The 21,211-nt window shown below is 38.0% G+C and overlaps 1 protein-coding gene and 1 pseudogene across 2 annotated transcripts in view; both read right to left on the reverse strand.

Moving 5' to 3' along the window:
* Positions 1-21,211, reverse strand: part of SCFD1 (sec1 family domain containing 1) — a 112,256-nt gene that overhangs the window by 19,122 nt on the left and 71,923 nt on the right. For both annotated transcript variants that reach the window (XM_025271511.3, XM_044932964.2), the window contains exons 18-19: positions 14,994-15,056; positions 13,084-13,159 (exon numbers count right to left, since the gene is read on the reverse strand). In XM_025271511.3, the coding sequence (XP_025127296.1) occupies positions 13,084-13,159; positions 14,994-15,056 (139 nt within the window). The remainder of the gene's footprint in view (positions 1-13,083; positions 13,160-14,993; positions 15,057-21,211) is intronic.
* LOC112580911 lies at positions 15,063-21,206 on the reverse strand (annotated as a pseudogene).

A 21,211-nucleotide genomic window follows, 5' to 3' on the forward strand; every position in this document is an offset into this window, starting at 1 on the left:
ACTATAGTTACATATTTATTCTTAGTAACACCAACAAAAGATGAAGTACTCTGTGATAAAACAGGAAGAAATAATAAAAGAATTCTGGAGCAAGACAACATTATAAATTATAGCATTTTACTAAAATTAATTTTATATTTATTTCTCTAATTTACATTTAACTCTGAACTGTATTAGGCTATTAGGTATGTGCAATGGAGAAAAATTCACTAAAGATTTTATATAATTGGTAAAGCCATAGACTCATATTACTTTTACTGTATTTGCAAAAATAACTGGAAAATTGAATATTTCATTTAGCATAAAAGTAAAAATTAAATTTTACTTTGTATTTAATAGCTCTGGTGTATCTGAAGATAAGCCTACCAGTGAACAGGTCATTAAAAAACACTAGAAAAATTTCTCTCTAGCAGAATAGTTCAGAAGTTTAAGAGCCCAGAGACTATTCTTTATGTTTTTGTTTGGTCTTTACAACCAGGTAACACTGAAAGAATCATCAACCACTTCCACATTATACAATATTCACAGATTGTCACATATTAAGGAAAACTTCCAGTGTAGAGAATGATAAAAGGAATACACAGTGTCTTTAAAGGCTTAAGAAAGAGTACTTCAGGAAACAACTTCTGAGACCTCTGTCACCAACTAATGCTCTACCTAGCCTAAATGAAGACTTGAGTTAGTGATTTAAAGAATCAATCTTAAATTGATAATAATTTATACACAAGATAATTACTGTTGTTTAGTCATTGAGTCATGTTCAACTCTTCTGCAATCCCATGGACTGTAGCCCATCAGGTTCCCCATCCTTAAAATTCTAATTGAAATAACTGAACTGTGGCAGCTAACAGAAAACAGCACACAAAACCATATAATTTTCTTCACTCAGCAGATGGTCTGTTCATTCATCTTAAAGACACAAAACAATTGTGTACCTCAATAAAAGGCATATAAATGAGATTTACTCATATGAAAGCCCATTATTTAAAAAATTCCCAAGCATGTTTTTAAGTCAGTCAAATCCTGAAGGAAATCAAACCTGAATATTCACTGGAAGGACTGATGCTGAAGCTGAAGCTGCAATTCTCTGGGCACCTGATGCAAAGAGCCAACTCATTGCTAAAGACCCTGATGCTGGGAAAGATTGAGGGCAGGAGGAGAAGGGAGAGACAGAGGATGAGATGGTTGGATGGCATCACCGACTCAACGGACATGAATTTGGGTAAACTCCGGGAGTTTGTGATGGACAAGGAAGCCTGGAGTGCTGCAGTCCATGGGGTCACAAAGAGTCAGACATGACTGAGCGACTGAACAACAACAAGCGTATTTTCATTGTTTTTGGAAACTGCTTCAGAAATAGAATGAAAAACATTATTATCTAGGTTCAGTTCAGTTCAGTCGTGTCCGACTCTTTGTGACCCCATGGACTCAAGCACACCAGGCCTCCCTGTCCATCACCAACTCCTGGAGCTTGCTCAAACTCATGTCCATCGAGTTGGTGATGCCATCCAACCATCTTATCCTCTGTTGTCCCTTTCTCTTCCCCACCTTCAATCTTTCCCAGCATCAGGGTTTTTTCCAGTGAGTCAATTCTTTGCATCAGGTGGCCAAAGTATTAGAGTTTCAGCTTCAGCATCAGTCATTCCACTGAATATTCAGGACTGATTTCCTTTAGTCCAATGAATATTCAGGACTAATTATCTAGGTTACTAACTAAACTTTTATTAGTAGAAAGCACCCCTATATATATATATATATATATATATATATATATATAGGAGAGACAGAGTCCCAAACACCTGGATATCCTAAATTAAGGATCACTATGTTCAAATTTCAAATATATGAACATTAGAGAAGAAAATACAGTGAGAAATTAATTTCTAAAAATCCTAAATGCTTTTATGATCATAGTCATATTTTGTGATTTCAGTCACTGGAAAAGTTTAAAATTCTAAATCAGAAGGGATCTACACAGTAAATCCAACATCCCCATCTTACAGATGCTGCTGCTGCTGCTGCTGGTGCTGCTAAGTCGCTTCAGTCGTGTCCAACTCTGTGTGTCCCCATAGATGGCAGCCCATCAGGCTCCCCTGTCCCTGGGATTCTCCAGGCAAGAACACTGGAGTGGGTTGCCATTTCCTTCTCCAATGCATGAAAGTGAAAAGTGAAAGGGAAGTCGCTCAGTCATGTCCAACTCTTAGCAACCCCGTGGACTGCAGCCTACCAGGCTCTTCTGTCCATGGGATTTTCCAGGCAAGAGTACTGAAGTGGGGTTCTTACAGATGAATAAAGAATAAAATATATAAAGTAGTATATTTTTTCCAAGCCACAGATATTAATGGCAATAAAATAAAGAAACAAGATTACATGGACTGAATAAAACACATCCAATCTTCCATCGTTCAGTTTCAACAATTATTAACTTATGACAAATTCTTGTTTTATTTGTATTCTCACCCACTCCCCAGTTCCTAGGCTGTTTTAAAACATGCCCCCAATATAAAATCATTTTGCCAATAATCTGTCTTCTGAGAAACCTGTCTGCAGGTCAAGAAGCAACAATGAGAACCAGATATGGAACAATGGATTTATTCAGAATTGGGATAGGAGTTCAACGAGGCTGTACATTGTCACCCTGCATGTTTAACTTACACACAGAGTACATCATGTGAAATGCTGAGCTGGATGAATCACAAGCTGGATTCAAGACTGCCAGGAGAAACATCAACAACCTCAGATATGCAGATGATACCACTCTAAAGGCAGAAAATTAAGAGGAACTAAAGAGCCTCTTGATGAAGGTGAAAGTGGAAAGTGAAAAAGCTGGCTTGAAACTCAACATTCAAAAACCTAAGATCATGGCATCTTGTCCCATCACTTCATGGCAAACAGAAGGGAAAAATTGGAAACGTTGACAGATTTTCTTTTCTTGGGCACCAATATTACTGTGGACAGAGACTGCAGCCATGAAATTAAAAGATGCTTGGTTCCTTGGAAGGAAAGCTATGACAAACCTAGATGGTGTATTAAAAAGCACAGACTACTCTTTGCCGACAAAGATACATATAGTCAAAGCTATGGTTTTTCCAGTAGTCATGTATGGATGTGAGAGTTGGGCCATAAAGAAGGCTGAACACTAAAGAACTGATGCTTCTGAATTGTGTTGCTAGAGAAAACTCTTGTGAACCCCTTAGACTGCAAGGAGATCAAACCAGTCAATCCAAAAGGAAATCAAGCCTGAATATTCATTGGAAGGTCTGACTCTGAAGCACCAACAGTTTGGCCACCTGATGTGAAGAGCATCGAGACTCACTGGAAAAGACCCTGATATTGGGAAAGATTGAAGGCAAAAGGAGGAGGCAGCGGCAGAGGATGAGGTGGCTGGATGGCATCACCCAACTCAATGGACACGAGTTTGAGCAAACTCCAGGAAACAGTGCAGGACAGGGAAGCCTGGTGTGCTGCAGGCCACAGGGTCGCAAAGTCAAACAGGACTGTGCCTGAACAACCTTGCTTCTGTACATACCTCTAAAACAGAGCAACTCCTAAAAACAGAAAAGCCCTGTAAGACTACCACTGCACCTAAAATAGTCAACAAATATTTCTTAATACAGATCAATAGGCAGTCAGTATCAAACTTTTCTTGTGCCATAAATTTATTTCTTACATTTCCCTGTTCAAATTATAATCTTAATAAGGGCTATATATTGCAATTAGGGGACTGCTTTTATGTCTTTTTTAATCTACTGAATTCCACTGTTTGCAATTTATCTGTTGTCAATTCATTTTTAAAAGAGGTATTACTTTAGTAAACAAGTCAGAGTAAAACAGAAGAGTTTCAAATTATGCAGCCTCAACTGCACTACAACAAACTGTGGAGAATTCTTAAAGAGATATACCAGACCACTTTACTGCCTCCTGAGAAACTGGTAAGGAGGTCAAGAAGCAGCAGTTAGAGCTGGACACGAAACAATGGACTGGTTCCAAACTGGGAAAAGGAGTATGGCAAGGCTGCATGTTGTCACCCTCCTTATTTAACTTATATGCAGAGTACATCATGCAAAATGCCGGGATGGATGAAGCACAAGCTGGAATTGAGATTGCTGGGAGAAATATCAATAACCTCATATGCAGATGACACCACCCTTATGGCAGAAAGGAAGGAGGAACTAAAGAGTCTCTTGATTAAGTGAAAGAGGAGTGAAAAAGCTGGCTTAAAATTCAACATTCAAAAAACTAAGATCATGGCATCCAGTCCCTCTACTGCATGGCAAATAGATGGGGAAAACAATGGAAACAGTGACAGACTATTTTCTTGGGCTCCAAAATAACTACAGACGGTGAGTGCAGCCATAAAATTAAAAGACGCTCACTCCTTGAAAGAAAAGCTACAACAAACCTAGATAATATTAAAAGCATAAAAGCAGAGATATTACTTTGCTGACAAAGGTCCGTATAGTCCAAGCTATGGTTTTTCCAGTAGTCATGTATGGATGTGAGAGCTCACCATATAGATGGCTGAGCACTGAAGAACTGATGCTTCTGTGGTGAACTGTGGTGTTGGGGAAGACTCTTGAGAGTCCCTTGGACTGCAAGGAGATCAAACCAGTCAATCCTAAAGGAAATCAGCCATGAATATTCATTCATTGGAAGGATGGGTGCTGAAGCTGCAATACCTGGGCCACCTGATGCAAACAGCCAGCTTATTGGAAAAGACCCTGATGCTGGGAAAGATTGAAGGCAGGAGGAGAATAGGACGACAGATAATGATATGGTTGGATGGCATACTGACTCAACGGACATGAGTTTGAGCAAATTTTGGGAGGCGGTGATGTATAGGGAAGCCTGGAGTGCTGCAGTCCATGGGGTCACAAAGAGTCAGACATGTCTGAGCGACTGAACAACAACAACACTCTACTATTCACCATTATATTCTTGTACAATTGTCTAGTCAAGGCTATGGTTTTTCCAGTGGTCATGTATGGATGTGAGAGTTGGACTATAAAGAAAGCTGAGCGCCGAAGGATTGATGCTTTTGAAGTGTGGTGTTGGAGAACACTCTTGAGAGTCCCTTGGACTGCAAGGAGATCCAACTAGTCCATCCTAAAGGAGATCAGTCCTGAATGTTCATTGGAAGGACTGATGTTGAAGCTGAAACTCCAGTACTTTGGCCACCTGATGCGAAGACCTGACTCATTTGAAAAGACCCTGATGCTGGGAAAGATGGATGGCAGGAGGAGAAGGGGACGACAGAGGATGAGATGGTTGGATGGCATCACCAACTCAATGGACATGAGTTTGGGTAAACTCCGCGAGTTGGTGATGGACAGGGAAGCCTGGCGTGCTGCAGTCCAGGGGGTTGCAAAGAGTCGGACACAACTGAGCGACTGAACTGAACAACTATCCTCAAATAAACATATTCCAAACCTGCAAAGATCATTCCAGTGGTTTTAGGTGATAGCTGATACTTGTGATGCATAAAACTTATGCTGCCCAAGAAACAAAAAGGTATAAAAAGCTCTTATAAGCGACCTAGAAAACTGGACATGACAAAACATCCTATTATTTCTATCTATATTTTTTATAACTTAAAATGTTTATTCAGATAAAAAAAAATCCAAACCAGTATTTAGAGATGTGAGGCATAAATTAGAATTTTACAAGCGTGAAACAAAGAATTCATCTCTACAAGTCTTCTTCTTTGATGTCTCTTTTTTCAGTTCCCAACCTGCCCCAGATCTCTTAAAACCTGTAGCAGTTCCTCTAAATTTTAAAACATTAGGACAGTGTAACTTTAAAAATGGCTATGTGTTTAAATATTTCTAGAGCAAGAGACTTTTTAAAAGTACTGAATTTACAAAGATTATACACCAACACATACACACAGGTTCAGGTCTGGGAGGGATGTAGAGAAACAAGCACTGTAAATCACTGCATATTGGCATGTCTTTTCTGAACAGCAAGTTGGTAATATTTACCAAGGACAATTATAAATGTTCACCCTTTTGATTCCATAATTCAATTCTAGTAATTTATCATACAGAAGTAAATCAGAGATGAATACTCTCACCTAGAAAAACTAACATTTAAAACCTAGTTATATACCCTTGAGTATCTTCTATTTTGTTAAAACATACTGAATTTACTGTTTTATAATACTTTTATTTTTATTTTACATTTACAATGAACCGCTATCCCCCAATCAATAACCAATGTCCCCCAAATGAGTGAATATTTCCTTGAATTCTGAAACTAAAAAGTCTTTTGAACATCTATTAAAAAAGAACAACACTGGCCTGGCTCTCTCCTAGCAGTGGTGACAGAAATGTGATGTGGAAACAGGTAACCACCAATCATTTCAAATTTTACTTCTGTAAATGAAAAACTGCCTATATCAAAGCAGTATGTTATATGCAATGTTAAGAACAGGAAGGTTTGAGGTCACAGAGGATAATCTGTTTTTATATTTTGCAAACTTCAAAGAAAACAAATCTTTTGTTAGCACAAGAAAATATTTTTAGGTATTTTAGATACTTCTTACAGGCATCATTCAGGGATGTACATCATGTGACTCGAAGGTAATAAGTTCAAAGAGTAAATATGGGCATTTAAAAGATTGAAGCCTGTAATTTCTCCATGCTATCAGTTATTTGTGAAAGTATTCCTTTTTTTAGGGAATTTTACTACTGGGATTTCCTTCCAACAGCAAAATATGAATTCTCCTATTTAACTATACATAGTTGCACACTCCCCATCATGAATCACTGCCTTGCTGTGGCAAAGGGGCTTGCATAACTCAATGAAGCTATGAGCCGTGCCCATGTAGGGCCATCCAAGATAGATGGGTCATAGTGGACAGTTTTGACAAAATGTGATCCACTGGAGAAGGGAATGATAAACCACTCCTGCATGCTACTTGTGAGAACCAGATAAACCGTGTAAAAAGGCAAAAGTCTATGACACCAAAAGATGAGGCCCCCCAGGTCAGAAGGTTTCCAGTGCGCTACTTAGCAAGAGCAGAGGACAACTACTAATAGCTCCAGAAAGAAGGAAGAGGCTGGGTCATACCAGAACAACACTCACTGTGGATGTGTCTGGTGATGAAAGCAAAATCCAATGCTGTAAAGAAAAGTACTGGGTAGGAACCCGGAATGTTAGGTCCATGCATCAAGGTAAATTGGACATGGTCAAGCAGATTAAAATGGATGGAAATGGGGGAATTTAATTAGGATAACCATTGTATCTACTACTGTGGGCAAAAAGCCCTTAGAAGAAATGGAGTAGCCCTCATAATCAACAAGAGTCCAAAATGCAGTACTTGGATGCAACCTTAAAAATGACAGAATGATCTCAGTTCATTTCCAAGGCAAACCATTCAAAATCACAGTAATCCAAGTCTATGCCCCAACTACCGATTCCTAAGAGGCTGAAATTGATCACTTCTATGAAGACCTAGAAGACCTCCTAGAACACGCACACAAAAAATGTCCTATTCATCATAGGGGACTGGAATGCACAAGTAGGAAGTCAAGAGATTCCCGGAGTAACAGGCAAGTTTGGCCTTGAAGTACAAAATGAAGCAGTGCAAAGGCTAACAATTCTGCCAAGAGAGAACACACTGGTCATAGCAAACACCCTTTTTCAACAACACAAGAGACAACTTTACATATGGACATCACCAAATGGTCAATACCGAAATCAGACTGATTACATTCTTTGTAGCCAAAGATGGAGAAGCTCTATACAGTCAGCAAAAACAAGACTGGGAGCTGACTGTGGCTCAGATCATCACCTCCTTATAGCAAAATTCAGGCTTAAAGAAAGTGGGCAAAACCACTAGGCCAGTCAGGTACAACTTAAATCAAATTCCCTATGAATATGCAGTGGCAGTGACAAAGAGATTCAAGGGATTAGATCTAGTAAAGAGAGTGCCTGAAGAACTATGGACAGAGGTCCGTAATATTGCATAGGAGGCAGCGAACAAAACCATGCCAAAAAACAGAAATATGAGAAGGCGAAGTGGTTGTCTGAGGAGGTTTTACAAATAGCTGAGGAAAGAACAGAAGTGAAAAGCAAGGGAGAAAGGGAAAGGTACACCCAACTAAAGGCAGCTTCAGAGAATAGCAAGGAGAAACAAGAGAAGGCCTTCTTCAGTGAACACTGAAAAGATACAGAGGATAACAACAGAATGGGAAAGAATAGAGATCTCTTCAAGAAAACTGGACATATCAAAGGAACATTCCATCCACAGATGGGCCAAATAAACGACAGAAATGGTAAAAACCTAACAGAAGCAGAAGAGATCAAGAAGAGATGGAAAGAAGAACTATACCAAAAAAGGTCTTAATAACCCAGATAACCACAATGGTGTAGTCTCTCACTCAGAGCCAAACATCCTGGAGTGTGAAGTCAAGTGGGCCTTAGGAAGCACTGCTGCCAATAAAGCCAGTGGAAATGACAGAATTCCAGCAGAGCTATTTAAATCCTAAAAGATGATGCCATTAAAGTGCTGTACACATTATGTCAGCAAATTTGGAAAACCTAGCACTGGCCACAAAACTGGAAAAGGTCAGTCCTCATCCCAATTTCCAAGAAGAGCAGCACTGAAGAATGCTCAAACCACTAGACAACTGCCCTCACCTCCCATGCTAGTAAGGTTACGTTCAAATCCCTTCAAGCTAGGCTTCAGCAGTACGTGAACTGAGAACATCCAGATGTTCAAGCTGGGTTTAGAAAAGTCAGAGGAACTAGAGATCATATAGCCAACATCCACTGGATCACAGAGAAGGCAAGAGAATTCCAGAAATTGACTACACTAAAGCTGTGGACTGTGTGGATCATAACAAACTGTAGAAAACTCTTCAGTTCAGTTGCTCAGTTGTGTCTGACTCTTCGTGACCCCATGGACCGCAGCACACCAAGCCTCCCTGTCCATCACCAACTCCTGGAGTTCACCCAAACTCATGTCCATTGATTGGTGATGCCATCCAACCATCTCATCCTCTGTCGTCCCCTTCTCCTGCTGCCTTCAATCCTTCCCAAAATCAGGGTCTTTTCAAATGAGTCAGCTCTTCGCATCAGGTAGCCAAAGTATTGGAGTTTCGGCTTCAACATCAGTCCTTCCAATGAACATTCAGGAGTGATCTCCTTTAGGATGGACTGGTTGGATCTCCTTGCAGTCCAAGGGACTCTCAAGAGTCTTCTCCAACACCACAGTTCAAAAGCATCAATTCTGCGGCGCTCAGCTTTCTTTATAGTCCAACTCTCACATCCATACATGACTACTAGAAAAACCATAACCTTGACAAGACGGACCTTTGTTGGCAAAATAATGTCTCTGCTTTTTAATATGCTGTCTAGGTTGGTCATAACTTTCCTTCCAAGGAGTAAGCGTCTTTTAATTTCATGGCTGCAGTCACCATCTGCAGTGATTTTGGAGTCCCCCAAAAATAAAGTCAGCTACTGTTTCCACTGAGAGGGGAATAGCAGACCATCTTACCTGTTTCCTGAGAAATCTGTGTGCAGTTCAAGAAGCAATAGTTACAGCTCTGTATAGAACAACTGACTGGTTCAGGATTGAAAAAGGAGTATGACAAGGCTGTTTACTGTCATCCTGTTTATTTAACTTGTATGCTGAGCACATCATGAGAAATGGCAGGCTGGATGAGTTACAAGCTGGAATCAAGATTGGCAGGAGAAATATCAACAACCTCAGATATGTGCCACTCTAATGGCAGAAAGTGAAGAGGAACTAAAGAGCCTCTTGATGAGGGTGAAGGAGGAGAGTAGAAAAGCATGTTTAAAACTCAATATTACAAGAGAGCCAATGGGAATTTGCTGTATGACTCAGGGAACTCAAACCCAATGTGGTAACAACCTAGAGGGGTGGAATGGGGCGGGAGGTGGGAGAGATGTTCAAGTGGGAGGGGACATGAGTATACCTATGGCTGGTTCATACTGATGTTTGGTAGAAACCAACACCATACTGCAAAGCAATTATCCTTCAATTAAGAATAAATAAATTAAAAAAATATTACAAAAACTAAGATCATGGCATCTGGCCCCAAAACTTCATGGCAAACAGAAGGGGAAAAGGTGTCACAGTAGTGACAGATTTCCTCTTCTTAGGCTCTAAAATCACTAGGGATGGTGACTGCAGTCATGAAATTAGACGATGATTGCTTTTTGGAAGGAAAGCTATGACAAACCTAGACGGTGTGTTAAAAAGTGGAGACATCACTTTTTTGACAAAGGTCCGTATAGTCAAGGCTATGGTCTTTCTAGTAGTCATGTACGGATGTGAGAGCTGGACAATAAAGAAGGCAGAGCAACCAAGAATTGATCCTTTTGAACCGTGGAGCTGGAAAAGACTCTTAAGAGTCCCTCTGAAAGCAAGGAGATCAAACCAGTCAATCTTAAAGGAAATCATCCCTGAATACTCTTTGGAAGCTGAAGCTCCAATACTTTGGCCACCTGATGGAAACAGCTGACTTACTGGAAAAGACCCTGATGCTGGGAAAGGTTGCAGGCAGAAGAAGAAGAGGGTGACAGAGGATGAGATGGTTGGATGGCATCACCTATTCAATGGACATGAACTTGGGCAAACTCCGTGAGACGGTGAGGGGCAGGGAAGCCTGGTGTGCTCAGTCCATGAGGCAGAGTAGGACACAACCTGGCAACTGAACAACAACAAACTCATACAATAGCCAGTGTGCCTGACAAAAGTCAGACAGAATCTTAGAAACTAGTGGTCCCTCCTCTGTCTCACATATAAAATCATTCTGTCCATAGTTGATGATAAGCAGAGTGGCATGACTAGATTCTCTCCGAGACAAGACTATACTCTTTTTTGAGGCTCTTCAAACTCTTTTTCAACTGGGCCTTGACTTTTGGACTTCTGTGTCCATCTTTGCATTATCCACTTTTAGAAAGAAATCTGCTAAGTCAGTTTACAGATAGAACCTACATCTCCCAGTATCTCCCCATCCTTGATATCTTTTCAGTTTCCTCACCTTTTACCACCTCTCAGGTGATGTCCAATTTCATTAGCCTGCCTTCATCAAGAATCCTTTAGGCTGGTTTAGCCAGAATCTTCCTTTAGCCCTGATGTTTTCTCTTAGTAATTTTCCATCCACCGATACCTACACCCTGCTACTGAGCTCTAATTTCCCACTTTTCCCTGATGTATTTGGAGTTAAGCCCAATCTCTCTCCCAGACTTCAAAACCCCATTGCAGTGGTCCCAACGTTGGCCTTTCACAATGGTCCTCCTGAATAAAGTCTGCCTTACTGTACTTTAACAACTGTCGTAACTTTTTTTTTAACAAGTGCTAGGTTCAACTGTAAGTACAGTATGTTGGGCACTAATGTGTCCAACCTGTTTTTATGCCTTTTCACCTTTAGCAGTCCAAGAGAATAAAGATAAACTGACCCACAGAAGTACTGAGAACCAGTTAGAAAGTGGATTAAGTATTCAGTAGTGGCCTATTACCAGAAGAGACACAGAGGGGAAGGACTGAAAATAATTCCGAAGAGGGATAATTAAGCTAAAAAGTGTTCTTAAGTACTTAGAAAGCAATGCAATCTGGAATGTCTCTGAAGGAAAGTTAGGAAGTAATCAGCCTTTTAATTTAATCTTAAGAAATTAAGATTTTTCACTGTTCTTCATTAACACTACAGGTTTTTACAATACAATGTTATTTAGTTATTCAAACAAAAATTGAATACTTTTCCACACTGCTATGGAAAATTCAAAGATGGGGAAAAAAAATTTCTTTCTGTCAAGAAGTAAAACAATACATGTTGGGGCTTCCCTGGTGGTCCAGTGGTTAGGAATCTGCCTGCCAATGCAGGGGACATGGGTTTGCTCCCCTGGTTCGGAACTGAGCTCCCAAATGCTCTGGGGCAACTCATAAGCCTGTGTGCCTCAACTACTGAAGTCCACATGCCTCAGAGCCCACGCTTGACAAGAGAAGCTGCCTCAGTGAGAAGCCCATGTACTGCAACTAGAGAAAGTCCGCATGTAGCAATGAAGACCCAGCACAGCCAAAAACAAATTAAAAAAGCAAAACAAAAAACAATATATGTCAACTGTATGTCAATAGAAGTGGGAAAAAAAGAAAATATAAACAACATCAATACAAAATATCACAGGTAAATATAGTAAGAAAGATAAAAAGTGTGGAAGAAGTTCAGAGAAACAAAGATGTAGTTTATTCTGAAAACAAGTAAACAATATTCAGATCTGAATAACTGATATTCTATTTCTTTTCTTAATTGGCCTTTAAAATCCTTCTCACCACAAACTGAAGTATCTATGTGTGAAATACTATGTCTCAGATTTGCCTTAAAATATCCCTAAAAACAAATAAAAAAATGTAAGTGGGAAAGATGAAACAAGAATGGCACCATGTTGAGTATTGAAGCTTGGTGAAGGGTTCAGGAGAGCCTGACATACTAATGTTTGTTTGAAAATTCCGTAACAAAAAGTTAAAAACAAGTTCAGTTTGAAAAGAAGCCAAAGCAATTAATGATCACTCTGAAGCAGAAATATCTATATATTAGAAAAACAGAAAAACAACAGAAATACAAACACCATTAAAAGTCTTATGTTTAAAACTATTATTCCAAAATGAAATGTGAAATCAAGCTATAGTTGCATTATTCCCCAACACAAATTCTATTTAAAATACTTGTAATTTACACAGGCTTTTAGACTATTAACTTAATATTCTCCTAATATATGTTAAAACTTAAATGATATGCATTTATGTAACAGTTCATTATTTTAAGATTAAGTTCATGTTTTTCAGTTAACGTATTTTCACAAACCTGATGAAGGAAATCAAAATGTCATTAACATAAGAGCAAATTTTTAAAAAAAAGCATAAAATTATCGAGTTCTGAATTATATATGTAAAATACTCTCATATTCTTGAACATACCAGTAAAGGACCCCTTGATTTCATTTTATTCCTAATTTTGTGCTTGAATACATCTAGAAGCTGCTCGAGCTAAGCAACCAACCTGTTAACATTTATATTCAAAAGTTACCAGTGTATTTTCTAACAGCTGTACTCACTTGCTGTTTCAATACCAGGTTCTTCACTCCTTCCATCACAAATTGTGATCCAGTATTCATGACTCGTGATAAGAGACTAGGTGCAAAAGAAGAGCATTGCACTAAGTACAAGTTCTCTCTCTGATTAACTACAGATAAAATGCTTGTCTGATTACACAACACACGCTGATGAAGCTCACTGTGCCTACCACCTTTGCTTTCATTGAACAGAAGTGACCTGAGAACGTCTAACTTCCATGGGTATCACTACCACAAATTTATTTAACAATAAAACAGTAAAAAAACATTCTGACCAGTCAATAAGATGTAAAACTAGAGTGCTGTCCTCAAAATGAATATTTTAATTGCTAAGCCTTAGCTACATATCAATATTTAGGTAAATTATTAGCTAAAGAGAAATCCTTGAATTTTCCGACTGTCTTAATGTTAAAACAATGTATTAAAGATAGTAATCCAGAATATTAAAAAAAGTATATACATTATAACTGAATCACTTTGCTGTACAGCAAAAATTAACACAACATTGTAAATCAACTATATTCAATTTAACAAAGATAGTAATTAAGACGACTCACTTTAGGAGTTCAAAACACACTGACATACTGAAAACATGTATGTCTGGGAGTTTCTGAATAGGTCAGGAGTTACAATATTCTCTGTATCATAGCTGCTAGATCTAGTCCTGCACTGTTTACTCTTCTGTCCCGTACACAAAATCTATCATATAAAAATGTGAGAGCACAAAATGCTCGATGAATTTTACTTCAACTCAGTAAGAATGTCCAGTGTCTGTATTTTACCAACAAAAATAACACAAATGACTTACCATATTGGTTTTATATTTGTGGTTCAAAAAGTATTTTATGTGGAATCAAAGGGTATTTTGTGGGACAGAATGGAAATCTTGCATTTTGATATTAGAAGGCTAGGGAAGGCCTTCAATCATCCAAGATTTTCTTATAACACATTATATTAAAATCCTCAACTACAAAGTCCATAAGAAATCTAATAGGCTTTTAAGATTCAGTAAGGTTTTAGGACAGAAAACTGGAAAGCCTATTTTATTAAATACATGTAAGTAGTTTTCCAAATATATTTTCATTTTCCCTATCCTGTCCTCTTCCCCTCTGAAATGAGGAGATGAGCAGGATGGAAATCATTTCTTTAACAGAAACAAGAAAACGTAATCTCTGTTGGACTGACTAGTTCTGAGGTGATTCCCAGGTACCAGGTAGCTCAGGGAGAAGAGTGGTAACCCGCACAGCACTGTCTGAAGGTGAGGCCAGCTGGATTCATTTTGCCGAGCGCTTACATGTTCCTGCCTTAGGCCAAGTGCTTTGGTTTTCTGGAAATTGTTTCATTAAAATCGGCAGCTCAGAGTGGGGCCAGGGTAAACCTGTTTTCCTCCAGTTTCATGTTTCTGTTCTAAGCTCCAAAAAATAAGCTAGGAATTTGAAGCTAGTATGGTAATGAAAAGAGCAGTTAGAATCACTTTGTTCAGCTCCTTTGAAAATCACACATACTGTACAGGATTTTTTGGGAGTCAGAAGTCACACCCAGCCCTGAGTACTTCCTCTCTATCATTTAGCACTATGCCTAGTTCCATCTAAAAGCTAGGTCTTGAATGTCTGTATTATCAACACTGATAGAAATTCATGTATCTTCTGAAAATGAAAAACATAATGTCTTAACAAGGAAGCATACGAAGCCCTACCATGTAAAATACATTAATTTACATTTTAAAATTAGAAGTTAACCTACCTAAGGAAGCCAAAAAGCATGCTGACATTTGCTCCATATCACAATGAAAACTTTCTGCACATGAAATGTCACACAGTTTTCAAGGCATAAAAGTCCAGTTATGACTGGAGTACTAGACTTCTTCAATCAGAATTATTAAAAATACTTACCCCATTGGCTTAGTGGTGGTGTTGCCATAGCTGGTGGGAGCTGAAGCCATCTTGGCAAAAGCCCTATGAAATAAGAAAGTTATATTTAAAAGTTAATTAGCTGAGCTAACATTTAGTATCACAGCACTGAAACATTTACTAACTAGGCATTAAAAAATTTACTAACTAATCATAAGATTTACTATGCAGTTTCTGAAAAGAATTTTTCAACTAATACAATGTTTCAATACAATGAGCACAATTATACAAACACTGATTACATAATCTGCAACCATGAAAAATAATGTTCAAGTACAGAGCAATTGTTACCAAAACACTAAAATTCTTTAAAAACCACTAATTCATTATTAGTTCCTAAAACTTAAGGATCATTAACATGAAATAAAGACTTTCTGTTTTAAAAGAACAATCATGTACTGATTAATCTCTTTACTGTTCTCCACATTCCGTACTCCCACATTCCCAGACACATGCCTTGACTCACACTGTCCTGTCCTTTGGGGATACAGATTCACTGTATTCTCCAATAAAAACTGTACATTTCCTTTTAAGATTCAGCTCAAAATCACTTTCTTTATTATTGCTATTCTAATTCTGCTACTCAGTGATTTTTCTTTTTAGTTACCTACACACTTTTACAGTCATTTTCAGATCTTTCTAAATGTACAGAATGTTTTTAGCTATAGAATTTTTGAAGGCTGGGCAAAAATATGGCACTTAGCTGCATTAAAAAAATATTTTCCTTCTAGGAATATGTTCACTACAGAGAATCCAGAAAACAGAATGCTCCTAGAAGACCTCTACCACTTAGAAGTAAACACTGTTAAGATTTTGGCATATATTCTTTTAATCTTTTGACATATGTATATACAACATATATGATTTAAAAACAAAATCAGTATTATATTGTACACACTATTCTTTAATGTTTTAACAGCATGCCATTAACATTTTTATGCAAATCAGTATTCTTTTATAATTCCTAATCATTTCCAATGCTTTAGTCAATGGAAAAAAATTATCTATGTAAATACAAGAACATCTTATGAAAGTAAAAAAAAAAAAAAGAATGGAAATCACTAAGATTTGAAGATGAAACACTAAAAATACACTATTTCAATCTGGACAAAATTTGCTGATACCATTAGAGAAATTTCAAACACAAAAGTCACAATTTTGTTCAGAAAGGAGGATGTGAATCAATGGTTTTCAGCAGTAGACTGGAATCTCTGCCTTTAACAAAAATTTACTTTTCACTAGAAACAACAATATCTAAATATAAATAATATGTTATATCTAAGCAATAAAGGGATTAAATAAAGAGTATTACATTTATATGGCTGAATATCAAGCAAATACTAAATACAACCATTGGAGACTGTAGCTGATCCTTAAGCCACATGGGCTTGGAACTGTGCAGGTCCACTTATATTTTTGTCAATAAATACATATTGCAGTACTACATGATCTGTGGTTGGCTGAATCCTCAAATGAGGAACCAGGGATACTGAGGGCCAGCCCATTGTTAAGTAATACTTTGATTTTTAACTGTGTGGAGGGTTGGCATCCCTAACCCCCAGGTTGTTCTAGGGTCTGCTGTATTTAAGACAATGAAAAACTGGCATGATTAAAGTTAATGGAAAACTAGATCACAAACTGCATCTGTAACAATGACTTCCTGATTGAAAAACATGTAATATGCATAAAAGGATAAACACTAAAGGTTACTTGTAGACTTTGAATGGGGAGATTAGAGGTAAATTTTTACTTTGTTTCTACCTTTCTCAGTTTTCTAAAATATTCTTCAATAAACTGGTATAACCCTTATAATGAGAAAGAAAAATGTTACGAATCAGAAATTGTATATTTTATAACCAAGACTGTCTTCCCTCTTTTAACATCAAATGTTTGATTAGGGATCCACATAATGTAAAACACAACGACACATACGACACAGCCAAATGTGTTAAGTGTACATGTTATAAAAATCGGAAAAGATGGTTTCCAGTACCTTCTGTTAAACTAAGGTTTGTTGTCTACTTTTTTTACTATAAGAACACAATGAAATAAAAGCAAAACTTGAAAAAACAAACAAAAGTATAGATAATAAAAAGCACTCGTAAACTCACAATTCAGAGATATCTGCTGTTAACAATCTGGTATGTGTCTCATACCATGCATATTTTTTGATACAGCTGAGGTAAAAAAGCATATTCAATCCCCTACTCTTAAAAAAATAATTATTTTAAGAAATAATTTAAAAGTATTACTGAAGAAAATTTGGAAAATAAAGAACCCAAAAGGTAAAAAAAAATTCTACTTCTTGGATTTACCCACTATTAGCATTTAAGTGAATGTCATTTTAGTTATGCTTTATATGTATATATGTGTATATCTATACACACACACACATGCGCACACACACACACGCGCACATGCAGGCAGATAAACGGAAAGGTAAGAGAGGATTACACCATAAAAACCAAGTTTGGCTCAAGGGCTGCCTACCCAGAGGCTTTCCCTGATCTCAACAAATTTTAGCTAATACCCCCAACAAATTAAGATCTTATCACTTAGTTTTATTTTCTTTATATCACTTAATATGGTGAATATGGTTTAACACAACTCTGCTCATTCATTTGCTTGTTGACATATTGTTCAACACAAATGTAAATTCAATGAAAGCCGAGGCCTTCCCTAGCAAATTCATTATTATAGTCTTAATGTTTAGAAGAGTCCCTAGTCACTGAGACAAAGGAAGTTATTTATCAAACAAATCACTGAATAGTAAACTATATTTTCACTTTATAACATACATGGCCATTTCCCGATGGTCACTGAACAAGTCTTCCACAACATGATTTTTTTGTGGTTGTTGGAAAATTACTTTATGAAGCCTTAAAAGCACTGAGTATAATTAAACTGTGGCAGAGTTAGATACAATTTAATAATAGTTCAATTCCAAAATAAAAGTTATTTTAGGTGAGACCATGAAACTTCCTAACATGTGATTTTAATACACTGCGCTAAATTTTCTAAAACTCAGAGGAACTGATATTTACAGTAAGTGGAGTATTTATGAAAAAATCTGGCACCAGCTATATAATATATATGTGTATACAGAACCCAAGAGTATATGATCTAGGAAACAAATGTTGTACATCTCAACAGCAGTACTAGAATGCAGAGTTTAAGATTGGGATTTACACCATGAGATTTGGAAAAGGAGCAGACATCGTTTTCAAAACCTCAAGTTTTTCTCAAGACCAAAATCAACACTATAACTCCCAGACAGGAAAAAGGGAAGCTTTGCTTGCTTTAATTGTTCATCTGCATCAGAAAGTCTACTATCTCTGAGATAGGAACCACTGCAATAAGAAGGGAGTGAATAGGGTCTCCCAAAGGAAGACTGTCACTTAACTATGCCTCCTGCCCTGGAACCAGGAACAAACTCTGTGTTTCCCAACCTAATTAACACCAAGATGTTTCAGTAATGGTTCAACATAAACCCAGCATTCTCCATCTTCATGAAACAACCTTGTCTCCCATTGAATTTCCTTTTCCTTCCTTTTTTGGGCTTCTGCTCTTTGTCTTTCTTCAAGTCTATACCTGGCTTCAGCTGCTACATCAATGTCTCTGATTTTTAAGTTGAAAGTGACATCTTTCCAAAGGCAGCGGGATTCATATTCATTCTGATCTTCCAGCTTCCTCATTTTCTTCTTCATTATAGGCAACTTCTTGGTATCTATAAAAACCGCATTTCCCCCTGTCGAGTATTTTGCATACATTACACCATTTCATTCCCCTTCAATTGAGCAGAAAGACTTCTTGTCATTTGGAGAAAAAATCTCAGGGGTAATTCTGTGTTTCCTGGCCCCATAGAAAGGTTTAGTGTGGAAGACGATATTTGCCCTATAGCCAGTTTTGGAACAATTAATATTGCTTTCTCTGCCTAGTTCCACCCAGGGCACCATGAGGACAGACCTGCCGTAACCACTGGGGAATGTGAGAATACAATGTTCATCATGCTCTAGACACAAGACACAGCCCTGCCCTATGTTGTGCACCCCAACTGACATCCCGAGGAATTTTGATTTGGTCCAGATATGAGCACGGAATTGTATCTTCTTAATAAAACATTCAGCATAAAAGGCTGAAATGGGTGGATGATGAGAAACCTGTTCAGCCACAGATGTTACACTATTCTTGGAAACCCAGGGAACTGGTCCTTCTGAAACTAGCTCTGCACTCTCTTCAGTATCATTTGGTAATGTGCACTGACGCTGAAAGACTTCTCCCAAAATGGGGTTGTATGGCTTTTTGGTTAACCGATCCTTTCCTTTCTGCATGAAAGGTTGAGAGATACCATTTCACAACCTGAACCATTCGGTCTCTGGCATCCTTCTGGTCACTAATACTCACAAACAGGTCCGGATGTGTAAAACACTCTGCATATGTTTCTAAAAGAGATCTTTTTTCAAGAATAAATGTTGGAAGAACTACCTTTGTAAGATCCAAGTCTAACCTGTGACAACAGATGCATGATAACGCTTTTGTGCTCTTCCACTGACCTTGCCTCCTCTTCATCATTTCTATCATCACGTGAATCGAAAAGGTCAGCATCACTTGTTCCATTGGACATGGAAGAATTAAGTGATTCTGTGGTATCTGGGTGCTTTAGACTATTTCCCGAGCAGCTGTGTGTCAAGACTGGATCAATAGATCCAGAGGAATCTATTAAGTGTTTTGGGGATGAGCCACTCTGATGGAACTCATCTGTATCATAGAATTCATCTTCACTGCTAGAGTAAGAGCACTCTGGGACTTTGTTTGGAGACAAGTTGACATGGCTTGGATAAATCAGACTACTACTAGGTGGTGAGTGGCCACTGCACTATTTGGTGTCGGAGTCTGATAATGTCCCAAGGTTGCTAATACAGGTCCAACTGGTAGAGAAGATGGATGCTGCTCTGACTTACAGAACCTCTGAGTAGTTCTGGAGGTAAGACAGTCTGGGAAGGCATTGTGTTGACCACAGGTTCCAAGGGACTATTGCATCCACAGAATTAATAGTACTTATAATTCTATCTGCATGATTCTCTGCAATATACTGGTCTTTAGCAATCTGCAGCAACACAATGCAGTGTTTAATTGATTCTATCATGCTATTTGTTGTCTCTTTGAGGGTTTCAATTTCCTTTCTCTGTTCATCATCTTTGTTTGCAGTTTTGAAGTTTGTCATCAAAAAGCTTCAACTGTTCTATCAAGATCTGTAGGTAAGCATCAGTTTCTTATTAAAGTCTTGGACACTAGGAACAAATCCTGAATCCAAACCCCCAGGGGGTGACGGGATGGAGGCAAGGAGAGAATCACACTCATGCCCAAGGCCTGGGCAAGCAGCAGGGTCCCTGGGAACTCAGGGATGGGAGCCAGACCCTCTTCCAGACCCTCCAGGAGTGGGTCTAATCATTCCTCAAGTGGCCAGCAAGAAAGCCATTCACCAAGGCCCCAGCCCTCTCTGCCTCCAGGGGAGGGAGCCGAGGGCCCCTTCCGAGCACCCCTCTTCGCCCCCTTCTGCTGAATCAACCCACAACATGATTTGTAATGATTCAGTGGCATTCCTTGTAGAAATGATATAATTTCAACCCTATTCCTTGACAATCTGGTTGATTTTCAAAATTTGATTATTATAACTGCTTCTAAGATTTTGTAACTCTAGTTTCTTTTTTGGGATTAATTCTTAAGAGAAAGCTAGGTCAAAACTATTCCTTTTAAAAATACCTTTTATACCAGTGAGCAAAATTTTGACAATTTATATTTCTAATAGTGGAGTACAAACGCATCAATTTTCCTGGATCCTTGGCACATTTTCTAAATCTTTGCATTATATTTATCTGCATTTCTCTAATTACTAGTGAAATTAAAACATCTTAAAAATGTTTTAGAGCCATTTGACCCAAAACATTTCAGTCTTTGACTTTTTCATCTCACACCAGTGAAGAAAATATAGGGGAAAAAAAGAAAGAAAGAAAAGGCAGCACTATTTTATATAAAGTTGTGGAAAAAGTGGGGGGGAAATACATATTTATGCCATTGAACAACAACAAAAAATACTAAGGCACTGTTAAATTTTCTTGGTAACATTTTCAGTTTTCTTGGAACTTGACTTCCACTATACTTTCTTAAATGACAGGAACTTAAGAATAAAACAAAACTTA

This window comes from Bubalus bubalis, chromosome 20, assembly GCF_019923935.1.
Source record: "Bubalus bubalis isolate 160015118507 breed Murrah chromosome 20, NDDB_SH_1, whole genome shotgun sequence".
Taxonomy (NCBI): Eukaryota; Metazoa; Chordata; class Mammalia; order Artiodactyla; family Bovidae; genus Bubalus; species Bubalus bubalis.